General features: G+C 41.0%; 1 protein-coding gene across 1 annotated transcript in view; it reads left to right on the forward strand.

Annotated features, from left to right (window-relative positions):
• Nucleotides 1-25,997, forward strand: part of LOC132378711 (serine/threonine-protein kinase 31-like) — a 151,271-nt gene extending 125,274 nt beyond the window's left edge. The window contains exons 22-25 of the mRNA XM_059945812.1: nt 3,135-3,284; nt 13,326-13,451; nt 18,261-18,329; nt 25,524-25,997. Coding sequence (XP_059801795.1) covers nt 3,135-3,284; nt 13,326-13,451; nt 18,261-18,329; nt 25,524-25,748 — 570 coding nt within the window. The 3' untranslated portion in view covers nt 25,749-25,997. The remainder of the gene's footprint in view (nt 1-3,134; nt 3,285-13,325; nt 13,452-18,260; nt 18,330-25,523) is intronic.
• The last annotated feature ends 278 nt before the right edge of the window (nt 25,998-26,275 follow it).

Here is a 26,275-nt window from a genome sequence, read left to right on the forward strand (position 1 = left end):
GTCTTTCTGCAGTTGTACAGGACCCTGGTGAGACCACACCTGGAGTATTGTGTTCAGTTTTGGCCTCGAAATTTGAGGAAGGACATTCTTGCTATTGAGGGAGTGCAGCGTAGGTTCATGAGGTTAATTCCCGGGATGGCGAGACTGTCATATATTGAAAGATTGGAGTGACTGGGCTTGTATACACTGGAATTTAGAAGGATGAGAGGGGATCTGATTGAAACATATAAGATTATTAAGGGATTGGACACGCTAGAGGCAGGAAACATGTTCCCAATGTTGGGCGAGTCCAGAACCAGAGGCCACAGTTTAAAAATAAGGGGTAGGCCATTTAGAACGGAGTTCAGGAAAAACTTTTTCACCCAGAGAGTTGTGGATCTATGGAATGCTTGGCCTCAGAAGGCAGTGGAGGCCAATTCTCTGGATGCTTTCAAGATAGAGGTCTTAAAGATAGTGGAGTTGAGGGATATGGGGAGAACACAGGAACGGGTTACTGATTGTGGGTGATCAGCCATAATCACATTGAATGGCAGTGCTGGCTCAAAGGGCTGAATGGCCTACTCCTGTACCTATTGTCTATATAGCATAAACTCACATTTGGGCAGACAGAGAACTTTTCAGAAAGAAAAGTGACAGGACTGATAGAACTGTTTTCTAAGCTACAGTGTGCTTCATCAGTAAGGCTTGGTCTGAATGAAATGAGGAGAATGTCATGACCTCTGTGATGATGAGCCCACACCTACAGGAAGTGACATCATGGAGATGCTCATTAAAATGCTCAGTGCATTGTTAGGTTTTGTCAGAAACTGTCATTTAGGATGTGGAACTGTACTGGACTGTGCAGTTCCACGTTCTAAATAGTGGTACAGCATAGGAAAGTCCTTTCGGTGCACTGTCCATACTATACATTTCTATGGTCTAAATCATACTATAGCATAGGAAAGGCCCACTGTGTCTGTACTGACCATGATGCACACAGCCTGTATCCCTTGTTTCCCTGCCTCTTCATGAGCCTGTCTCAATAACTCCTTAAATGCTGCAATTGTACCTGCTCAACACATCTGCCACAGAAACTTCCTGTAAGCTTTCTCCTTTCAGCTTAAAGCTATACCTTCTAGTATCAGTCATTTTGATGATGGCACTGAGATTAATAATAACTTTATTTTTTAGCACCGTTCATACATTAAGATGCAGGCTCAAAGTTCTTTACATAGATTGTAAAGATAAATCAATATAGTAATAAAAATGTAAGAAATTAAAAATCATCAGTAAGAACAAATATAGAATAAAATATAATTGAATATACTAAATTGTATAACTGTTATAAACATCAACAGGCCTTAAGTTAATCCTATAAGGAGGCCATGCTTTAAAAAGTAGGTTCTTAGAAGTGTTTTTAGATGTTCCACAGTACTAAATTAAATTGATTGATGTCTTGGCATTGTGCAGTTCTACTGCTTGATGTGTGGTGATCCAGTACTGTTGAAATAATGCAATTATGCAATTTTTATTTCCGGGCTATTGGAAGCCATTGCTACTGTTAAGCTGCACGTAACAGCTCTGCTACTGTTAACTTGAGGCATTTTGTGCACGTTTTATTGGCAAAAAAGTCAAAAATCAAAGGCCACAACAATGCTGTTACAGCTTGAGATTTCCAGATTTCAGAGTTCAATTCCAGTTATTGTACGTTCTCCCCATGTTCACGTGGGTGTCCTCTGGGTGCTCTAGTTTCCTCCCATAGCCTAAAGACATGGATTAGTAGGTTAGTTGGTCATTGTAAAGGCCTTGTAATTAGGCTTGGGTTAAATTGGTGGCTTGCTGGGTGGTGCGGCTGAAGGGACGAAAGGCCATTCTGTGATGTATTGCTAAGTAAAGTAAATTTATTTATCACCGATTCTGTCACCGAATACCACCCTGAGATTCATTCCCTTGCAGGCGTTTACAGGAAAATAAAGAAATACAATAGAATTTATGAAAGTCTATACATAAAGACTGACCAACAACCAGCATGCAAAAGTAGACAAATTATGTAAACTAAAATTTAAAAAAGCGTAAATACTGAGAACATGAGTTGTAGAGTCCTTGAAAGTGTGTCTGTTGGTTGTGCGATCCATTCAGTGTCAAGATGAGTAAGGTTACCCACATTCGTTCAAGAACTTGATGACCGAGGAGTAATAACTGTTTCACTTTCATAATGCACTTAGAGTATTGTGTTCAATTCTGGTCACCTCATTATAGGAAGGATGTGGAAGCTATGGAGAGGGTGCAGAGGAGATTTACCAGGATGTTGCCTTGGAGAACAAGTCATATGAGGCAAGGTTAGCAGAGCTGGGGCTTTTCTCTTTGGAGTGTAGAAGAATGAAAGGGGACTTGGTAGAGGTCTACAAGATTATGAGAGGCATAGGTAGGGTGGATAGTCAGTACTTGTTTCCCAGGGCACCAATAGCAAACACCAGAGGGCATATGTACAAAATTAAGGGAGGGAAGTTTAGGGGAGACATCAGGGGTAAGTTTTTTTACACAGAGGGTTGTGAGTACCTGGAATGACTTGCCAGGGATGGTGGTGGAGGCTAAAACATTAGGGGTATTTAAGAGCCTCTTGGACAGGCACATGAATGAAAGATAAATGGAGGGTTATGGGATAGTGTGGATTTAGTACTTTTTTAAAGGATTATATGGGTCAGCACAACATGGAGGGCTGAATAGCCTGTACTGTGCTGTAGTGTTCTATGGTTCTATGAATCTAGTGTGTGGGTCCTGAGCTCCTGCCCGATGACAGCAGTGGGAAGAAAGCATTGCCTGGATGGTGGGGTCCTTGATGGATGCCGCTTTCCCATGGCAGCACTCCTTGTAGATGTGCTCAATGGTGGGGTCAACAACTTGGACAGCTCTGTATAATATGACATTGGTCTAAAATGGTGTATGATAAGGTATCAGAATCTCCCATTTCTGCTTGTCATGGGTGTGTGTGAGTTTAATCTGCATTTGAGTAAATCTTAGATTCGGGCGTTGGGGATGTAGGTGGATGGTTGGCAATGCTCTGAGTGCAATCTGAAATCCCATACCTGCACTCAGTAATTAGTGTATGTACCTCTGTTCTAACATTTGTCCTGCATTGTCCTTTCTGTTTGAAGGAGATTATAACAGTGATGAGAGATGTTGCAGTTGGTCTACAAACACTTCATCGCTCAAACATTGTCCATGGCGCTTTACACCCTCACAATGTGTTTGTCATTAACCGTCAGCGTGGAATCGTTGGAGATTTTGATTTCACCAAAACTCCAGTGAGTAGTTGGGTTTACTTTAATATTTATAGAGGAGAATTTTAACTGATTCAGTGATTGTGGGTATTACTGCTAAGGCCAGCATTGATTACCTGCCCCGAATTAAAGCCTTCAGGCAGGGTAGCAGAATTAAGCCATTCAGCCCATCGAGTCTGTTTTGCCAATCCATCATGGGTGATTTATTATCCCTCTCTTTTTAAATCTTTTTATTAATTTTTCAAACAAAACATAAGAAAAAAACAAATACAGAGAGCTTGAGAATACATAATTAATAAAGTTTGAATGCAAATATAAACAGTTAATAACACAGATATAATAACCTCCCAAACTCATACTGTATTTACAAAAATATAACCCCCCAAAAAAAGCTAACACCAGCTAACCTAACCAACATGGGCTATTGTATCATATCAGGTATACACAGTAGTGTCAATAACTCCACAACTCTATCCAAATAACTAAAGATGATAAGAAAAAGGTTTGGGAAAGGTCAGTTTAACTCATATGAAAATGTTGAATAAATGGTCTTCAGGTTTCTTCAAATTTGACCGAAGGGTCAAAAATTACACTTCTGATTTTTTCTAAACTCAGACAAGATATAGTTTGGGAAAAAACATTGAAATGTAGTTGGGGGATTAATTTCTTTCCAGTTCAGTGGAATGGATCTTCTGGCCATTAATGTAACAAATGCAATCATCCGTCGAGCTGAAGGGGATAAATAACTGTTATCCACCATTGGTAAGCCAAAAATTGCAGCAATAGGATGAGGTTGCAAATTAATACTCAAAACTGTTGAAATGATACCATTTGCTTTTGCAAGCAAGGGCAAGACCAAAACATGTGGGTCAAAGAGGCTACTTCAGAATGGCATCTATCACCGATTGGATTAACGTGGGAATAAAATTGAGCAAGTTTGTCCTTAGACATATGGGTCCTATGTACCACCTTGAATTTTATTAGGGCGTGGTTGGCACTAATAGAAGAGGAGTTAACTGACTGTAAAATTTTCTCCCATTGCTCTGTAGGCAAGGGAAATTGAAGTTCTTTTTCCCATTCATTCTTAATTTTATCATATCCCTGGCTGTATTTTCATGATCATATTATAAATGATGGCTGTTAAACCCTTCTGATAGGGATTTAAACCTAGATTTTTTTCCGTAATGCCAATTTGGCATGAATTCGAAAGGATTGTAACATATTATTCAAAAAATTTCTAATTTGTAAATATCTAAAAAAATGGGCTCTAGGCAAATTATATTTATTAGACAGCTTTTCAAAGGACATGAAACAATTATCTAAGAATAAGTTACGAAAACATGTTATACCCCTCGTTTTCCATAGCACAAAGGCTTGGCCCATAACAGAGGGCTGAAAAAGAAATATAATAGGGCTTGATAAAATGAACTTATTCAAACCAAAAAATTTACGGAATTGAAACCATATTCATAATGTATATTTAACTATAGGGTTAGTCATTTGTTTATTCCATTTAAAAAAAGACAAAGGGAAGCAAAGACCCTAAGATAGAGACCAATGAAAAATCTTGTACAGATTTACACTCCAGACTTACCCATTGTGGGCTTTGTATCGCCACCGAGTCCTGTGTCCAAAATATTAAATATTGGATATTAACTGCCAAATAATAAAGTCTTAGGTTCGGCAAAGCCAAACCACCTTCCATCTTAGACTTCTGTAAATATTTTTTTACTTAATCTAGGATTTTTATTCTGCCATACGTACGAAGATATTTTAGAGTCAATAATATCAAAGAAGGATTTAGGAATAAAAATTGGTAATGCTTGAAGAAAGTATAAAAATTTAGGTAGAACTATCATCTTAATAGCATTGATTTGACCAACCAATGACAAAGACAATGGGGACCATCTAGTAACGAGTTGCTTAATCTGGTCAATGAAGGGTAAAAAATTAACTTTGAATAAATCTTTATGTTTCTTGGTAATTTTAATACCCAAATAAGTAAAGTTATCTGTAACTACTTTAAATGGTAGATATTTATAAATTGAAACTTGCGCATTTAATGGGAATAATTCACTCTAATTGAGATTCAGTTTATAGCCAGAAAAGCTACTAAACTGAGCAAGCAAAGATAAAACAACAGGAATAGATCTCTCATGGTCAGAGAGATATAGTAACAAATCATCAGTGTATAATGATAGCTTATCTGTCCCTTCCCCATGGGTAATACCAAAAATGTTAGGTGAATCATGAATAGCAATGGTTAAGGGTTCCAAAGCAATGTCAAATAGTAGAGGACTTAAAGGACAGCTTTGCCTCGTGCCACGAAACAACTGAAAAAAGGGAGATCTTTGATTATTGGTAAGAAATGAAGCCAAAGGTTTATAATATATTAATTTAATCCACAATATAAATGTCGGGCTAAAATTAAAATTCTGAAGCGTACTAAGTAAATATGGCCATTCAACTCTGTCAAACGCTTTCTCAGCATCCAAGGAAATAACACGTTCTGGGATCCTAGTTGAAGGAGTATAAGCTATATTAATTAATTTTCTAATGTTAAAAGATAAATAATGATTTTTAATAAATCCAGTCTGGTCCTCAGAAATAATTTGAGGAAATAATTTCCAATCTGGCGGCCAAAATTTTGGTAAAAATCTTGAAATCCACATTTAGCAAAGATATAGGCCGATATGATGCACATTCAATAGGATCTTTGTCTTTTTTAAGAATTAGAGAAATGGAAGCTTTTAAAAAGATTGTGGTAATTTACCTACAGGTAATGGGTCTTTAAAAATTTTACATAACCAAGGAGAAAGTATAGAAGAAAAAGATTTTAAAATTCCACAGTGTAACCATCCGGACCAGGGGCTTTACCTGAATTCATTGAAAAAATAGCCTCTTTTATTTCATCTTCCGTAATGGGTGCATCTATTGATACACAATCCTCGGCTGTTAATTTCGGGATATTCAGTTTCCTTAAAAATTCATTCATTATGGAAGAATCGTCAGAAAATTCTGATTGATATAAAGAGTTATAAAATTCTTGAAAGGCTTTGTTTATCTCTTTATGATCAACCATCAGAGTACCATCTCATTTACGGATCTTGATGATCTGACGTTTAACTGAAGCAATTTTCAATTGATCAGCCAATAATTTACCAGATTTATCCCCATGTATATAAACCTGAGTCCTAGTTTTAATTAATTGATTTTCAATCAAAGAGGATAATAGCAAACTGTGCTCCATTTGAAGTTGAACTCTCTTTTTATAAAGCTCCTTACTAGGAGTCACAGAATACGTCTTATCAATTTCTTTAATCTTATCAACCAACATAAGTATTTCAGTGTTAATTTGTTTTCTGACTCCAGCAGAGTATGAAATAATTTGGCCATGAATAAATGCTTTAAAGGTGTCCCATAATATTCCACTAGAAAGCTCTTCGGTAGAGTTTGTTGAAAAGAACAAATCAATTTGTGGTCTAACAAAGTTAGAGCTTTATTGAATCCTGAAGTAGAGTAGAGTTGAATCGCCATGGTTTAACACTTGAGGATGAATCCGTTGTCTTAATAGATAGTTTCAAAAGTGCATGGTCAGAGATAGTAATAGAATTATAGTTACTGTCAATAATGTCTGGAAGTAAACAATGATCAATAAAGAAATAGTCAATTCTTGAGTAATTATGATAAACATGAGAGAAATATGAAAATTCTTTATCCTTAGGATGTAGAAATTGCCAAATTTCAGAAATTTCAGAATCAACCATAAAGGAGTTAATGAGAGAGGCCGATTTATTTGGAAGAACCTGGTTAGACTTGGATCTATCCATCAAGGGATTTAAACAACAATTAAAATCCCCACCCATTACCAGCATATACTCATTTAAATTAGGAAGGGATGTGAATAAACACTTAAAAAATTCAAGACAATCAATATTCGGGGCATAAACATTAACCAAAACAACTTTTTGGTTAAAAAGTAAACCAGTGAGAAGCAAAAATCCTTGTGGGTCTGAAATTGTTTCATAATGAATGAAAGAGGTTGAAGAGTCTATAAAAATAGAAACACCTCTCACTTTAGCTTGGGAATTCGAATGGTACTGTTGTTCCTTTCAAAACCTAAAAAAAGTTGACTATCCTCTTTCCTCACATGAGTCTCTTGTGCAAAAATAATATTGGCATTCATTCTATGGAATACTTTAAATATTTTTTTCCATTTAATCAGATGGTTTAGACCATTTGTATTCTAAGAGACAAAGTTAAAAGTCTTATCCATATTGGTAATGTTTATCGTAATAGACGCACAAGGTTAAACAGAAAGTAAACTCATGAATCCAGAAGAGGAGAGCAGGTTCAAAGAGGAACTGGAAGTTATGACACTTCAGACATTTTGGTAGTTTCAAATCAGCCCATGAAGGAAAAACTAAGCGAAAAAAAAGATAAACCCCTCCCCTCACCCGCAAAAACCCAAGAAAGAGCCAGAGAAGGGCCAGCAAGCAGACTAACACTAATTTTACCCCTATCTCTCAAGAAGGCAGCTCAAAAAAAGTAAGAAAAAAAAGACACAAACCACCCCTATTCAAAAACAAAGGGTTACTATAACAAGAAGACTGTAAAATTAATATCAAAAAAGACAAGATTAAGAGAAAAAAACTAAACTGTTAGAGCATAAAACAGGGTAACATTATACAAATATTTCAATAAGACACCAGCACTCTTGTACAGACACACCCAAATGGATGTGACATGTCCAAGAAATTAAGGTCTTATGGGAAGAAGAAATGACATCTTGAAAAAAGAAATTTAAAAAAAGACTGAATGCTCCAACGTAAAAGATATAAAACAAAAATAAATTCAAACTTAAAACATTTAATTAGCTTTCGAAATCAAAAGAAGTCTTGAAAGAGACCAAAAACAAACATTTACTTGGACATGTAAAAAGTAGTTGCACTATCGGACAACACACAGAGATCTTCATATTATGAAAGGTCCGAATCTATAAGCTAATTGTTAGCTTTAAAAAAAAAGCAAAAACATTAAAAACAGATAAAGACAGATAATAAAAATACAATATGTTAATCAGCTTATAGCAGAAGGATGATATTCCTCGAGAAATCTTTGGGCGTCAGCTGGAGATTTAAACAGCCGGTGAGAATTATCCGGAAGAACGACTCTCAGATGCGCTGGGAATAACAGCACTTGTTTGAAGCCTTTCCGAAAGAATTCTGACATCACTGATTTAAGAGCCATTCTTTTCCTCAAAACTTCAGGACTAAAATCTTCCATGATACGAAATTTGAATTCTTGAAAGTTGATCATCCCCTTTTGTTGGGCAACTCGAATCAGACGATCTTTAATATGAGCATAGTGACGACGGAGGATAACTGGCCTTGGCCTTTCGCCTGGAACTGGTTTTAAGTGAGAAATGCAGTGCGCGTGGTCGATCACTGGAGGGGTATCCAGAACCTTTGAGCCGAACACATTCAACAGGATCGCCCTTCTCGACATCTTCCAGGAGCCAGATTATCCACAGGTTCTGTCTTTGAGATCAATTTTCAAGATCAATAATTTTGTATTTGTTGCGTTCCAACATTTGAGAAGTCGAAGACAGCTTTTGTTCCAAAGTTTCAATTGTACGATCGCTTTGATGAGTGGCTTCATCGAGATCTGAAATTCTTGCTGCTTCTTGTTAGATTTTCGATTTAAGCAATTGAAGACTTACGTCGACCGTCTTTAAAGTTTCGTCAAGCTGGGAAAATTTTGGGCTAAGTTTTTCCTCCAGTCTCTCATCCAGAAGTTTCCCGATTGCATCCAAAGTTAATGGTTCCTTAATTGCTTTTGCTGCTTTAGTTCCTCGTGGTCTCCCAGTCATTTTAACAAATTGAAAGTAAAACTCAAAAAGTCTAAAAGTATATCTTAAATGATCAACCCCTTTAATGTAGGTATAAATAAGTCAGTTGGGGGGTGATTGCAGGTAAAAGAAGTAAAAGGATTGGAGCAAAGCCTAATTCAGCTTCACACCATGAGAGCCATCTTGAGAGTTCCCCTTATTATCCTTCTCAACCCCATGTTCCTGCCTTCTCCCCATAGCCTTTGACACTCGTACTATTGCTATGAAATTTGGAGGTCAAGATGCTGAGCTATGTACAGAATGTAATATATTAAGACCATAAAATATAGGAGCAGAATTTGGTCATTCGCCCATTGAGTCTGCTCCACCATTCAATCAAGGCTGATCCTTCTTTCCCCTCCTTAGCCCCACTCCCTGGCCTTCTCCACGTAACCTTTGATGTCATGTCCAATCAAGAACTTATCAAGCTCAGTCTTAAATACATCTAACAACCTGGCCTCCACAGCTGCCTCTGGTAATAAATTTCACAAATTCACCACCCTCTGGCTAAAGAAATTTCTCTGTCACTGTTTTAATTGGGCACCCTCTAACCTGAGTTTGTTCCCTCTTGTCTCAGACACCCCCACAGTGGCAAACATCTTTTCCACATCTGCTCTGTCTAGCCTTTCAACTTTCAAAAGGTTTCAATTAGATCCCCCCCACCCATCTTCCTAAATTCCAGTGAGTACAGACCCAGAGTGATCAAATGTTCCTCAAATCATGACCCTCTTATTATTGGAATCATCCTTTGTGAACCTCCTGTCAATCTTCTCTAATGCCGGCACATCTTTTCTTAGATGAGGAGCCCAAAACTGTTCTCAATACCTCAAGGTAAGGCCTCACCAGTGCCCTATAAAGCCTCAGCATCACATCCCTGTTCTTGTATTCTGGAGCTCTCAAAATGAATGCTAACATTGCATTTTGCCTTCCTCACCATCAACTTGAACTGCAAGTTATCCTTTAGGATGTTCTGCACAAGGACTCCCAAGTCCCTTTGTGTTACGTGACCACAGGTTTCCTTCACTGTGGACTGTCACCTTGGATGAGGCGGGACTATGCTATCAGTATAACAAGCTGTGATGGACCGCTGAGACTTGGAGTAAGAAAGGAGAGAGAGAGGAGGGTTTGGATCACCAGTGCCTCCAGCACTTCTTGTAAATGGATAAAGTCTGTTACTTTCCCATGCCCAAAAGATTGGGTTGATTAATAGATTGGATGTGTGACAGTCACTTCGTATGATCCATATGTGGATTCTTTTGGAGTATTCTGTGACGGCCACTTTCGTTAACCCTTACCTGGATTCAGGTGTGCTGTGGTGACCACCTATGTTAAAGTGACTGTCACTTTGTGATATTTTGGAACAATTTGACAGATAAGATCTTCAATGACTGTTATTTTGTTCACCCAGTGTGGAATCTGTGGAATTCTTCAAAATTGCCTTCTCTCTGCATTTTAATGTGGATTTATAAATCTCTCCCTGTGGTGAACTACATATACCTGTCTGGACACGCCCCCTGCTGACTGCTCCTGTGGCTCCTCCCACAGACCCCTGTATAAAGGCGATGAAGGCCTGAGCCCAGCCTCTCAGTCTCCAGGATGTAGTATGGTGGTCACTCACAGCTTGTTCCTTCTTCCAGTCAATAAAAGCCAATATCTCACCTTACGTCTCAGAGTGAGTTATTGATGGTGCATCACTCCCATCATTTATTCTGTGGATTACTGAACCTTTCTACTTTGCCGTCTGAATCTTAAGACTTAAATAATTGTTCCTAAGTTTGACTGGGAGCCGCTCACACATATATACCATAGCATTGTTAACTTCTGTTTATTTTGTTTGATATTCTAAATTTTGAGTAGATACTAATAAAGAAAGTGGTTTTAACATCAAAACCAGACTCCATTTGTTGTCTATTGCTGCTGGTACATAACATTTGAATCTCATATTTTTGGATTTTCTCTCCATTTATAAAATAGTCTGCACATTTACTACTTCTACCAAAGTGCATGGCCATGCATTTTCGGACATCGTATTTTATTTGCCACTTTTCCTAATTTATCTAAGTCCTTCTGCAGCCTCCCTGTTTCATCAACACTACCTGCCCTTCCACTGGTCTTCATATCATCGGCAAACTTGGCAACAAAACCATCTATTCCGTCATCCAAATCATTTATATTCAGCATAAAAAGAAGCGGTCCCAACACCAACCCCTGCGGAACATCATTAACCACTGGCAGCCAACCAGAAAAGGATCCCTTTATTCCCACTCTCTGCCTCCTACCAATCTGTCAATGCTCTAACCATGCCAGTAACTTTCTTGTAATACCATAGTCTCTTAACTTGGTAAGCATCTCACGTGTGGCACCTTGTCAAAGGCCTTTTGAAAGTCCAAATGTACAACATCCACTGCATCCCCTTTATCTTTCCCACTTGTAATCTCCTCAAATATTTCCAACAGGTTAGTCAGGCAAAATTTTCCCTGAAGGAAACCATGCTGACTTTGTCCTGTCTTGTCCTGTGTCACCGAGTACTCCATAACCTCATCCTTAAACAGTTGACTCCAACATCCTCCCAACCACTGAGGTCTGGCTAGCTGGTCTGTAATTTCCTTTCTGCTGCCTTCCAACTTTCTTAAAGATTGGAGTGACATTTGCAATTTTCCAGTCCTCTGGCACCATGCCAGAGTTCAATGATTTTTGAAAAATCATTAATATCTCCTCAATCTCTACCGCTTCCTCTTCCAGACCCCTAGGATGCAGTCATTTGGTCCAGGTGACTTGTGTATCCTGAGGACTTCCAGCTTTTTGAGAACCTTCTCCCTTGTAATAGTAACTGCACTCACTTCTCTTCTCTCACACCCTTCATCATCTGGCGCACTGCTGGAGTCTTACACAGTGAAGACTCATGCAAAATACTCAGTTTATCTGCCATCTCCTTGTCCTCTTTATTCCTTCTCTGACCTCATTTTCTAGCAGTCCTGTATCCACTCTCATCTCTCATATCTAAATATCTCTGTTTGCTTAAATACTCTACTATGTACAGTATAGAGCACTGTGCCCAAACAAAGGTAAATACTCTACCCAGTACAGTATAAAGCACCATACCTGAACAAATCTGAGTTAAGTTAAATAAAGTAAATGTTTATAAAAGAAGCTAGGATGCTTGGTGTTAGAAGCTTAAAGAATATTCAAACTATCATGAGTTAATCACTCCTTATCCAAGAAACTTAAAGTTGTCAATCAACTGGTCTGTTGTTGCAGGTTAAATGTAATTTGATCAGATATATAGCTTTATCTCAGTACACAGAGCCAAACATGGCATGATATGTACCTGCACTTTTTTGAATATCTTTAGTTTCAGATGCTTTTACAAGCTGTTAAAATTGAGCACTTGAGCACTGTACAGGCATTGGTGGCATGGTAGCATCACGGTTATTGTAACTCTATAAAAAGCCAGCAATTGGGGTTTAGTTAAAAAAACACGAAATGCTGGCAGAACTCAGCAGGCCAGACAGCATCTATGGGAGAAGGTAATAACGACATTTTGGGCCGAAACCCTTCATCAGGAGTGAAGTAACATGGGATGGTCGAGGGGGGATAAGAAGTGGGGGGAGGGATAAAGTAGAGAGCTGGGAAGTGATAGGCTGGAGGGAAATGGGCTAGGGGGAAGGTGGAGAATTATGGGAAATAAAAGAGAAAGAAAGGTAGGGCTGGGGGGGGGGGGGCGAGATTATAGTGAGGGGGGGAAAGAGAGAGAAAGAGAACCAGACTAAAATAATAGGGATGGGGGTAAGGGTGGGGGTCAGGGGTATCAATGGAGGTCAATTGGGGTTTAGTTCTTGTGTTCTCCCTCTGATGTGTGGATTTGCTCCAGGTGCTTGAGTTTCTTCCCATTCTCCAGTGACATACAGGTGTGGGTTAATAAGCTGTGGGCATGTTATGTTGGCGTGGGAAATGTGGCAAAACTTGAGAGCTGCCCGAGCATCTGAAAATGACGCTTTTCTATCAGTTTTTCAATGTAGGTGTGCCAAATGAGGCTAATCTTTTGATCAAGTGGTGTAAAGTATTAAAGCTTATTAATTAGTATATCACTGTAGATTGCAAAAGAATTATTTAAATGATTTTCAAAGAGTTATATATGTGATCTATGACTGTTACCAGATATTTTTTACCGGCAGGATCAGCGCAGTGAAGTCAGTTGGATGGTGGCTGGTAAACTGGACCTTGTGGCACCGGAGATCCGGAGCGGTCATTCTGCTGATTCTGCATCTGACATGTTTGCTTACGGAAACCAGCTCCTCTGGGTAAATTCCAATTTCTACCTAATGCAATTTACAGCACCATTGCTGAATTAAGGTACTCTACCTGGTACAGTCTGGAGCATCATATCCAATCGAAGGTAAATACTCCTGGTATAGTGTAGAGCTCTGTACCTGATTGAAGGTAAATACTCTCCCTGGTACAGTATAGAGCACCATGCCCAATCAAAGGTGCATGCTCTACCCATCTGATGGTAACCACATTGAAATAAAGGTTATAAACATGAGGATACATGGAGTTAGAAATTATTCTGCTGCTGTGTCAAGCCCAAGGAGACCATGCCTGGAGTGTTATCAAAGTTAAAGGTATATTACAAGTATGTATACTATCTATATCCTTGAGATTTGTCCACTTACAGGCAGCCACAAAACAAAGAAACCCAATAGAACCCATTGGAACAAAAAAGATCGTCTAACACCCAATGAGCAGAGGGAAAAAAATTGTGTAAGCAAATAACATTCAGAACTGAGTTTCACAAAAGTGAGTCCACAGCCTCGAAGCCAGTCATCAGTGTAGCTGGTTCAGGAACCTGGTAGTTGCAGGCTGCTGCCTCAGTTCAGCACAGAGACAAGTAAACCTCGTGGAGCAGCAAGCTGAACACTGACCCATCCCTCGCTCCTGGACCTGACACCTTGAGCTTTTCAATCTGGTCTGGCACTTAAAACGGCCAAACCTGGGTCATTCCTTATTTTCATTCTCAGGCCCTACCACCATCATTCAGCCCATACCTGTCCTTTCCAGTCTGACCTGGTACTTAAACCTCAGGTTGTCCCTCGATCTCTGACCCGGGACCTGCCGCTTCGATACGCTTTCAGGCCCAGAATTCACTGCTCCATTCAGTCCATACCCTACCTTTCCAATTATTCTACATTGTAGAACATTGCACAGGATAACCCAGGAGCAGACCATTCAGCCCAAAATGTTGTCCCAATCTAGTTAAACTAGAAATCAAATGGCCCAGCTAAACTAATCTCTTCTGCCTACATAATGTCAATATCCCCCCATTTTCATCATTCATGTGCCTATCTAAATGTCTTTTAAAATGTTTCAATGTTTCTACCTCTACCAGCTCTCCAGGTAGTGCATTGCAGACATCCGGCATTCCCTGTGTTTAAACAAATAAACAACGTTGCTTCTCACATCTCCTTTGAAATTACCCCCTCTCTGGTATTAGACATTTCAACCCTTGGAAAACAATACTGTCTGTCTACTTTATCAATCCTATAAACTTCGTCAGATCTGTCCTCAGCCTCTGCTGCCCCACATAAACAACCATTTGTCCAACCTCTCATTATAGCACATACCCTCTAATCCAGGCAGCATCATGGTAAACCTCTCAAGCCTCAATATCCTTCCTCAGAACTGTATGCAGTACTCCAGATGCAGCCTAACTGGAGTTTAATAAAGCAGCAGCATAACCTCCTGACTTTTGAACAATGCCATATGCCTTCTTAACTACACTATCAACCACTATAGCCACTTTCAGGGAGTTATGAACTCAGCACAACTTGTCCATGCTGACCAGTGGGCATTCTTCCATATTAACCCCATTGCCCAGCACCTGGTCCATTACCCTCTTTGGCCAAGCCCTTCAAGTCTTATCCCGGATACTTCTTACCTGCTTGCAGTGACTCACAGCCACTCTCCCAGACTTCATTCTGGTGAAGAAAGACCACCCCCTCATACTCCCTCTGAATTTCTCCCCTCCCCTCTTGTTTCATCTACCTTTGATGTGAGGGGGCAGTTCCCTTTAGTCAAAATTGTGTACATGTCACAGGCACATTCCTTAATATCCTCCTCTGCTCCAGGGAGAAGAGACCCACTACTCCAAACTCTCCTTGGAACCAAACTGTTCCATCCAGGCAGCATCCTTATGAATCTTTTCTCCAGCACAAACTATAGCCTTCCTACGATGTGGTGACCAAGATTCAAGTTTACTTGTCATGTATATGCCAAAACATACAGTGGAAATACATCATTAGCATTTAAACCAACACACCTAAGGATGTCCAATCACAAACAAGACAAAATCTGCAGATGCTGGAAATCGAAGCAATGCACACACAATGCCAGAGGAATTCAGCAGGCCAGGCAGTGTGTATGGAAAAGAGTAAACAATAGATGTTTCATGCTGAGACCCTTCATCAGGACTAGAGAAAAAGAGATGAGGTCAGAGTAAGGGAGGGGGGGGGGGAGGAAGAAATACAAAGCAGTAGGTGAAAAGTGAAACTGGAAGTGGGGGGAGGGGTGAAATAAAGAGCTGGGAAGTCGATTGGTGAAAGAGATAAAGGGCTGGAGAAGGGGGAAGCTGATAGAATATAGAGGAAAGGGGAAGGGGGAGGCACATCAGAGGGAGGTAGTGGACAGGTAAGAGTTAAGGTGAAAGAAGGAAATAGGAATGGGGAATGGTTTGGGGGGTGGAGTGGAGGCCATTACCAGAAGTTTGAGAAATCGATGTTCATGCCATCAGGTTGGAGGCTACCCAGATGGAATACAAGATGTTGCTCCTCCAACCTGAGAGTGGCCTCATTGCGGCAGTAGAGGAGGCCGTGGACTGATCAATTTACAGGAAGCTACATTGGGAGACCTCTTCCGCGAGCACCTATACTCCACCTGCTAGAGAAAGCAGGAACTCCCAGTGGCCACCCATTTTAATTCTACTTCCCATTCCCATTCCGGCATGTCAGTCCATGGCCTCCTCTACTGCTGTGATGAGGCAACACTCAGGTTGGAGGAGCAACACCTTGTATTCCGTCTGGGTAGCCTCCAGCCTGATGGCATGAACATCAATTTCTCAAATTTCCAGTAATGCCCCCCCCCATTTCCCCTTCTCACATTAACTCCTTACCTGCCCACTACCTCCCTCTGATGTGCCTCCCTCTTCCCTTTCTTCCATGGCCTTGTGTTCTCTCCTATCAGACTCCCCCTTCTCCAGCCCTTTATCTCTTTCACCAAAATCAACCCCAGCTTGCTCTTCACCCTTCCCCCATTCCCAGTTTCACCTATCATCTACTGCTTTGTATTTCTTCCTTTCCTCCTCCCACCTTCATACTCTGACTTCTCATCTTTTTCTCTAGTCTTGATGAAGGGTCTCAGCCCAAAACATTGACTGTTTACACCTAGGATGTTCTGGGGACAGCCCACAGGTGTCACCGCACTTTCCAGCACCAATGTAGCATGCCCACGATGCTCGGTAGAGCAACAAAACAAGCCCCTTTCCTCCCTCCCACCCACACATGCATGCACATACACATGTACACGGTCCCTTAACCCCAGGACTGGCCTCCAGGCTCCAGCAGACATGGGTTAACCAGAACTGCACATGGTTTTCCAGCTGAGATCTGAGCAAAATTTTATAAAATTGGAATAACTTCTCTTGTTAGTTCACAGACTTGTGAAAATCAGGATCCTATATGCCTTTCTACCTGCACCATCACCTTCAAGGATCTCAAATTTGTCTTCTTGAGATTGCTCTATAACTCAATATCCCCTAACATGTTACCATATGTTTTGTGTCCTAGTCTCATTAGTGATCCCAAAGTGCATCACCTGATGTTTGTGTGGATTAAGCTCCACCCACCAAACAGATATCTCCCTGCAGCCTAAAACTACACTCCACACCACCAACATCTCCACCAATCCTCACGTCACCTGCATACTTGCTGATCTTCATTCACATACATCACAATGACTGATGACTGTGCGGTACCAAGACAGTAACAGCTCTTTACCATCATCGTCCATGTTCTTTTGTTACGCCAGTTTCAAATCCACTTTGCCCTGAATCCCATAAGCCCTAACCTTTTAGACTTGTCTCCCAACTTGTAAAAAACTGTAATAAAGTCCAGGTAAATCACATCTGCTACCTACTGTCATCAATATTCTTTGTGACCTCTTCAAAGAATTTAATCAAATTAGTCAGACAGGAGTTGACCCCAACTGAGCCATCTTATTTGCCCTGGCCTTTACAAGTTAACCATTCTTCCTGTCCTTCAGAATGTGTTACACTGTCTGTCCTACTTCTGACAGGTTTAGAGGTACCAGGTTTTTCCCTGCAACCTTTAGTGAAAAGGAGGGTCATATTTGCTGTCATTCAGTCATCTACCTTACCTGTGTCCGACCCAGGTGTAGAAATTTTAGCCTGTACTGAAACACAGCCTCTCGTAGCAACCTGCTCAAGTGATTTATCTACCTTCAACTGTACCAAGGCACCGACTACCTCCTCTGAATTCCTCAGCAACCAATCTGCTTCCGTTGTGAATACCAATGAAAACCATAAGACATGGGAGCAGCCAAGAGAAAATCTTCAGATGCTGGAAGCCAAGCAACACACACAAAATGCCGGAGGAATTCAGCAGGCCATGTAGCATCTGTGGAAGAAAGTACAATCAAAGTTTTGGGTCAAGACCCTTCGGCAAGTCTGCTCCACCATTTATTATCCCTCTCAGCCCCATACTCCTGCCTTCTCCCCATGTCTTTTGACACCCTGAGTAATCAAGAACCTATAAACCTCTGCTTTAAATATACCCAATTATTTGGTCTCCACAGCTGACTGGGATTGAATTCCACAGATTCACTACCCTCGCTTCACCTCTGTTCTGAACAGACATCTTTTTCTGAGGCTGTGCCCTCTGGACCTTCATTCCCCCACGAGTGGAAGCATCCTCTCTATGAATGAAGAGTATTCCTTCTGAAGGCCAGAAAAGCCTTGAGATGTTAAGTAGATTGTTTCTAATGAAAGGGACAAGAAATGTATACATTTTAAACCACAATACCATTTCTTTCTTTTGCAGTTGAACTTTTCAAGGAATGATTTCACAGTAAATCTTGATGGTACTGTAGATTTGAGTGAGCTGACTATGGTAAGTGAATTGGTGTTCCTGATGATTTCCAGCATCTGCAGATATTCTCATGTTAGTGTTGAATATTACTGTTTAAATCCTGATGGTATTGTAGATATGAGTGATCTGAATAGTGTATATGAATTAATAATGAATATCACTGTTTAAATTCAGAGTATTTTAACATTTGTGCCATTCAAGAGGTACATCACACCCAACAGTAATTTTCCAGACAGTAATGTAGCAGTAAGCGTAACACTACTACAGCCCCAGCGACCCGGGTTCAATTACCCCCTCCCCCTTCCCTCCCCACCCGCCAAGTGTCTGTAAGGAGTTTGTATGTTCTCCTCGTGACCTGATTGTGTGGATTTCCTTTGGATGCTCCAGTTTCCTCCCACGTGCCATGGGTTCATAGGTTAATTGGTCACATGAGTGTACTTGGATAGAGTGGGCTCGTTGGACAGGAAGGGTTTGTTACTGTGCTGTACCTCTAAATAAAATAAATATTAAAGATGGCTGCAGTTCTTTCTGCTCTTGAAAATCTATGCCCTCTTGTTTCAGGCTCCCCTGTCTTGGAGGCAAAGACTATGATCATCCACCTTATCCATATCCCTCCTGTTTTTACAAACCAACATGAGGTCACCACTCAGCTTCACTCCAGCAAAGCAGTCCCAGCATGTTCAGTCTCTCCTTGTAGCTCTTTCTTTTTTGGCCCTACGTTGCTCAGGGTCAACTCTGGGTGTTGTGTCCAAGCTGCCTGTCTGTTACGCACGCCAGGGCCGTACAATAGGGAGAGCAAGCTGTTAACCCGTGCAGCTGATGAATCCATAGGAATGGCAGACAACTATACAGTTTGGCACCAGTGGCATTGCAGGAGTTGCCAGTCAGTGTTGATCTCAATGTTGGATTACCTTATAAGATCATAAGACCTTAAGATATAGGAGCAGAATTAGACCATTTGGCAGTTCTGCCATTTCATCATGGCATCATTTTCCTCTCATCCCCTCCACAGTTGCCTATGGCAAAGAATTCCACAGATTCATCACTCTGTCCAAAGAAATTCCTCCTCATTTTTGTTCTAAAAGGATGCCCATCAATTGAGGCTGTGTCTTGAACATCCTCCCTACATCCATTTTGTCAAGGCCTTTCACCATTCGATAGGTTTCAATGAGGTCCCCCTTATTCTTCTGAATAGTGAATACTGACCCAGAGCCATCAAACACTTTTCATATGACAAGCCATTCAATCCTGAAATCATTTTCGTGAACCTCCTTTGAACCCTCTCCAGTTTCAGCACATCCTTTCTAATCTAAGGGGCCCAAACCTGCTCACAATACTCCATGTGAGGCCTCACCAGAGTTTTATAAAATCTCAACATTACATCCTTCCTTTTAAATTCTAGTCACCTTGAAATGATTGCGAACATTGCATTTGCCTTCCTCACCACAGACTCAATCTGCAAATTGACCTTTAGTGAATTCTGCACAAGGACTCCCAAGTCCTCTTGCGGCTCAGTTTTTGTATTTTTTTCTCCATTTAGAAAATAATCTACCCTTTCACTTGCTCTACCAAAGTGCATGACCATACACTTCCCGACACTGTATTCCATCTACTGCATCTTTGCTCATTCTCCTAATCTGTCTCAGTCCTTCTGCAGTCTCTCAACTTCCTCAAAACTACCTGCCCCTTCACCTATCTTCATATTGTCTGCAAACTTTGCAACAAAGCCATTGTCCATCCAAATCATTGACATTTTATGTAAAAAGATCCAGTCCCAGCACATACCCTGTGGAACACCACTATTCACTGGCAGCTAACTAGAAAAGGCTCCTTTTATTCCCACTCTTTGCTTCCTGCCAATCAACCACTGCTTTATCCATGCTAGAATCTTTGCTGTAATACCATGGGCTCATAGCTTGTTAAGCCGCCTCGTGTGGCAGCTTGTCAAAGGCCTTCTGAAAATTCAGTTACAAGCTTGAGCACGTAGATATTAAAGAAATGCTTGAGCATGTAGATATTAAGAAAGAGGATGTGCTGGAACTTTTGGAAAGCATCAAATTGGTAAGTTGCCAGGACTGGATGAAATGTACCCCAGGCTTCTGTGGGAGGCAAGGGAGGGGATTGCTGAGCCTATGGTGATGATCCTTGCATCATCAATAGGGACGGGAAAGGTTCCCAAGGATTGGAGGGTTGCGGATGTTGTTCCTTTATTCGAAAAAGAGAGCAGAGATAGCCCAGGAAATTATAGACCAGTGAGTCTTACCTCAGTGGTTGATAAGTTGATGGAGAAGATCCTGAGAGGCAGGATTAATGAACATTTAGAGAGGTATAATATGATTAGGAGTGGTCAGCATGGCTTTATAAAGGGCAGGTTGTGCCTTACGAGCCTTATTGAATTTTTTGAGGATGCGACTAAACACATTGATGAAGGAAGAGCAGTGGATGTAGTGTATCTAGATTTCAGCAAGGCATTTGATAAGGTACCCCATGCAAGGCTTATTGAGAAAGTAAGGAGGCATGGGATCCAAGGGGATATTGCTTTGTGGATCCAGAACTGGCTTGCCCACAGAAGGCAAAGAGCGGTTGTAGATGGGTCATATTCTGCATGGAGGTCAGTCACCAGTGGTGTGCCTCAGGGATCTGTTCTGGGACCCTTACTCTTCGTGATTTTTATAAATGACCTGGATGAGGAAGTGGAGGGGTGGGTTAGTAAGTTTGCTGATGACACAGAGGTTGGAGTTGTTGTGGATAGTGTGGAGGTCTGTCAGAGGTTATAGCAGGATATTGATAGGATGTAAAACTGGGCTGAGAAGTGGCAGATAGAGTTCAACCCAGATAAGTGTGAAGTAGTTCATCTTGGTAGGTCAAATATGATGGCAGAGTAAAGTATTAATGGTAAGACTCTTGGCAGTGTGGAGGATCAGAGGGATCTTGGTGTCTAAGTCCATAGGATGCTCAAAGCTGCTGAGCAGGTTGACTCTGTGGTTAAGAAGGCATATGGTGTATTGGCCTTTATCAATTGTGGAATTGAATTTAGGATCCAAGAGGTAATGTTGCAGCTATATAGGACCCTGGTCAGACCCCACTTGGAGTACTGTGCTCAGTTCTGGTCACCTCACTACAGGAAGGATGGGGAAGCCATAGAAAGGGTGCAGAGGAGATTTACAAGGATGTTGCCTGGATTGGGGAGCATGCCTTATGAGAATAGGTTGAGTGAACTCGGCCTTTTCTCCTTGGAGCGAAGGAGGATGAGGGGTGACCTGATAGAAGTGTACAAGATGATGAGAGGCATTGGTCGTGTGGATAGTCAGAGGCCTTTTCCCCAGGGCTAAAATGGTTGCCAGAAGAGGACACAGGTTTAAGGTGCTGGGGAGTAGGTACAGAGGAGATGTCGGGTAGGTTTTTTTATTCAGAAAGTGGTGAGTGAGTGGAATGGGCTGCTGGCAATGGTGGTGGCGGGTCTTTTAAGAGGCTTTTAGATAGATATATGGAGCTTAGTAAAATAGAGGGCTGTAGGTAAGCCTAGTAATTTGTTAGGTGTTGATGTGTTCGGCACAACTTTGTGGGCCGAAGGGCCTGTATTGTGCTGTAGGTTTTTCTATGTTTCTGCATCACATCCACCGATTCATCTTTGTCTATCCTGCTTGTTATTTTCTCAAAGAATTCCAAAGGATTTGTTAGGCAAGATTTTCCCTTGAGGAAACCATGCTAACTACAGCCGATTTTATCATTGCCTCTAAGTACCCTGAGAACTCAATCTTAACAATCAGCTCCAACATCTTCCCAACCACCAAGGTCAGACTAATTGGCCTATAGTTTCCTTTCTTCTGCCTCTCTCCCTTTTTTTGAAGAGTGGAGTGACATTTGCAATTTTCCAGTCTTCCAGATCCATTCCAGAATCTAGTGATTCTTGAAAGATCATTACTAATGCCTTTATAACTCTTCAGCCGCCTCTTTCAGAACTCTGGAGTAAGCATCATCTGGTCCACATGACTTATCTGCCTTTAGACCTTTCAGTTTCTCAAAGCTTCTTTCTAGTAATAGTAACTTCACACACTTCATGGCCCCTCACATCTGGCACTTCCATCATATTGCTGGTGTCTTCCACAATGAAGACTAATGCATAATACTTATTCAGTTTGTCTGATGTTTTGTTGTCCCTGTTACTACGTCTCCAGCATTGTTTTCCAGTGGTCTGATATACACTTTCACCACTTTTACGCTTTATGTATCTGAAGAGACTTTTGGTATCCTCTTTAATATTATTGGCTAACTTACTTTCATATTCTATCTTTGCCTTAGTGACTTTTTAGTCACTGTCTGTTGGTATTTAAAAGCCTCCCAATCCTCTAACTTCCCACTCATTTTTGCTGTAGTGAATGGCCTCTTTTTGGCTTTCATTTGTTAGCCACAGTTGTGTCATCTTGTCTTTAGAATACATCTTCCTCTTTTGGGATGTATATATCCTGCATCTCCCAAATTGTTTTCAGAAATTCCAGCCATTGCTGCTCTGCTGTCGTCCATGCCAGTTTTCTTTTCCAATCAATTCTGGCCAACTAACTCCTCTCTCATGCCTCTGTAATTCCTTTTATTCCTCTGTAATACTGATACATCTGACTTCAGCTTCTCCTTCTTAAATTTCAGGGTGAATTTGAACTTATTATGATCACTTGCCCATAAGGGCTCTTAAGCTCTCTAATCAATTCTGGTGCATTGTAGAAGACACAATCCAGAATAGCTGATCCCCTAGTGGGCTCAACCACAAGCTGTCTCGTAGGCACTCTGGATCTTCCCTCTCCTGGAATCCAGCGCCAACCTGATTTTCCCAATTTACCTGCATCTTTCTGCATTTCACTGCTATCTGAAGAAGACAAGTATGAGAGTTGTATTGTACATGCATACTTTGCATGTAGCTTGTATGTAAAATGAAGCTTTGATGTTGAAATCACCAATGACTATTGGAACATTGCTCTTTTGGCATGCATTTTCTATCTCCCATGTAATTTGTAGACCTCATCCTTGCTACTGTTTGGGGGTCTGTATACAACTCCCATCAGCGTCTTTTTATGACAGTTCCTTAGTTCTGTCCACAATGATTCAACACCTTTCAGCCCTATGTCACCTCTTTCTCCATGATTTTATTTCATTTCTTTTTACCAACAGAGCAATGCCCGCCCCATCTGCCTTCCTTCCCATCTTTTCAATATAATGTTTCTGTTGGACATTAAGTTCACAGCTATAATCTTATTTCAGCCATGATTCATTGATGCCAACAACATCATACATGCTAATCTGTAACTGTGCCACAAGTTCATCTGCCTTGTTCTGTATACTGGCACTAGAATTTTGGACTCCAGCTCTGGATTTTACATGGGGTTTATTTGCATAGCTTTGCCCATGAATGGGTATGACCACAAGACAGCAGAGGTTTCAGATGAGCACTTTCGTTCTAGATGAGCTGCCAATCAATGCTGACAGACCCCATCTGCCCAGTGAGTGGTTTTAGGGCAGCAGTAACCATCCTTTGCCCCTTCTGTTGGTAGAAACTGTTCTGCCAGGCTTAGTATCTAAGCCAGCATCTTGGAGAGAGAGGGAGAGCAGCCAGATGTCTTGGTACATATTGGTACTGATGACGTGGGAAAGAAAAGCAAAGAGTTCTTGAAAAGAGAATTTAGAGAGCTAGGTAGAAAGCTGAGAAGCAGGACCTACTGGGTAGTAATTTCTGGATTGCTGCCTGTAGCGTTGAGGGAACAGGTAGGCCGCAGAAGGACTTGGACAGTTTAGGAGGATGGGCAAGAGAGTGGTAAATAAAATACAATGTTCAAATGCACTTTGGTAGAAAAAATAAATGTGCAGACCATTTTCTAAACGGGGAGAAAATCCAAAACTCTGAGATGCAAATATACTTGGGAGTCTTTCTGCAGAATAACCTAAAGGTTAACTTGCAGGTAGAGTCAGTGGTGAGGAATGCAAATACAATGTTTCAGGAGGTCTGGAATACAAGAGTAGGGATGTGAGCTTTCTAGAGGGTTCAGGGGATGTTCAAAAGGATGATTCCAGGAATGAAAAGGTTATCATATGAGGAACATTTGGGTCTGTACTCACTGGAATTTAGAAGGATGAGGGGAGATTTCATTGAAACCTTTCTAATGTTGAAAGGCCTAGACAGAATAGATGTGGAAAGGATGTTTCCCATGGCGGGGGAGTCTAGGACAAGAGGGCACAACCTCAGGATATTGGGACATCTATTTAGAACAGCGCTGTGGATAAATTTCTTTAGTCAGAGGGTGGTGAATTCGCAGAATTTATTACCATAGGCGGCTGTGGTTGGGTGTATGTAAGGCAGAGTTTGTTAGGTTCTTGATTGGACATGGCATCAAAGGTTTTCGGGGAAAAGGCCGAGCAGTGGGGCTGAGGAGGGGAAAAAAGGATCAGCCATGATTGAATGGCAGAGCAGACTCGATGGGCCAAATGGCCTAATTCTGCTCCTGTGTATTAGGATCACATGCAGAGGCCATGTGCTGGACTTGGTTGTCAGAGGCTATTGGAGATGCAGACCATTGGGAGCATTTAATAGATAAGGGGAGCTTAGCTGGGGGTAGTGGAGATATGACAACCTTAAGGAACCTCTTAGTGTTTAAGCCCTCTGTAATGAGAATAGGGGATGGGTAGAGAAATAAAGTAAATTGGCATGGATTTAGTCTGAAGGTAGGTGTTAGAATATCCACATGGACCGAAGGGCCTGTGTCCTTGCTGTGTATCTCTAACTCTGGGACCGCAATATGCTGCTTTTTGCTCAGTTGTCCCATGTGAAACTTGAACCCATCACCCCTACTTTCAACTATAGCCCATCAGTGATCCCTCCTCACTAATAGATGAGGTCTTTGGAGATTCTATTGCTGTTTCTGCAGCTCTGGATTTCTACTGGATGGGGTTGCGAGCCCCATTTCCAATCCTCCTCCTTTCGCAGCTGAGTTTGCAATAATTATTACTTAAGTTACATCCTGATGAAGGGTCTCAGCCCAAAGCATTGACTATTCATTGTTCTGAAAAGGTGCTGCCTGACCTGAGTTCCTCTGAATTGCTTGAATTACTTGCAGTGAGAGAGGGGTGGGAGTTACCAGGAAATACTGAAACCAAATGGATTGAGAATATTTTTGGCTGAAAAATTTCCTAGCACTGCACTGAAAATCTGCCTCTCATTTCCCTTTGAAGGATCCTAAACTGTGGAGCCTGGTATTGAGGTTGACTTGTTGCAGTCCTGTTGACAGGTTGAGGGCCGAGCAGCTGATAGAGGACGACTATTTTCAGACAATTAAAACCGACTCCATTCAGGAAGTCAGTACTTCGACACTTGAGGAAAACCATGCAACCAGCATCCTTGTCAATGAAACCAATCTAGAGCTGCCTGTTAAAAAGACAACAGAAAACCTTACCTGAATTTGTTTAGCATTCCATTTTCATTAATTGCATCAGTGAAGATTGGCTTCATCCTGGGCTTAAGATGATTTGTTAGGCTTAGCAAAAGTTTATGCAGGACCTAAGATGTCTTTTCATGGTAATATAAATTTGTGGTTGTGTTTTTCTTTCTTGTGAGTAACAGCAGTCAAGTTTTTTTTGTCTTTGGATTGCTATTTAATTTGAGAAAAATACATTTTCTGCCAAAAAAACTGTGTAACTAGTCTAATACATGGGCAGAGTTCAGTAGGTGATGTTTTTCATTGAAAATAAACATTTGTAAGGTAAAGCCAGGACTGTTGGTGACGTGATCTTTTCCACAATGAGATGAAACATTCTTTTTCATGGCCTGCACTCAGGTGAGTTGTTTTGGTAGTTTCTCAGGGCGCTGCGCTTTAACATACGGCCTGTGTAGAGAAAGGTGCATCACCTTCAAGTGTTTGACTGACCAAGGAAGAAAGTTTAAACCTATATATATTCTACAACCACTGAACCAACATCGTAATACA

This window comes from Hypanus sabinus, chromosome 20, assembly GCF_030144855.1.
Source record: "Hypanus sabinus isolate sHypSab1 chromosome 20, sHypSab1.hap1, whole genome shotgun sequence".
Classification (NCBI taxonomy): domain Eukaryota; kingdom Metazoa; phylum Chordata; class Chondrichthyes; order Myliobatiformes; family Dasyatidae; genus Hypanus; species Hypanus sabinus.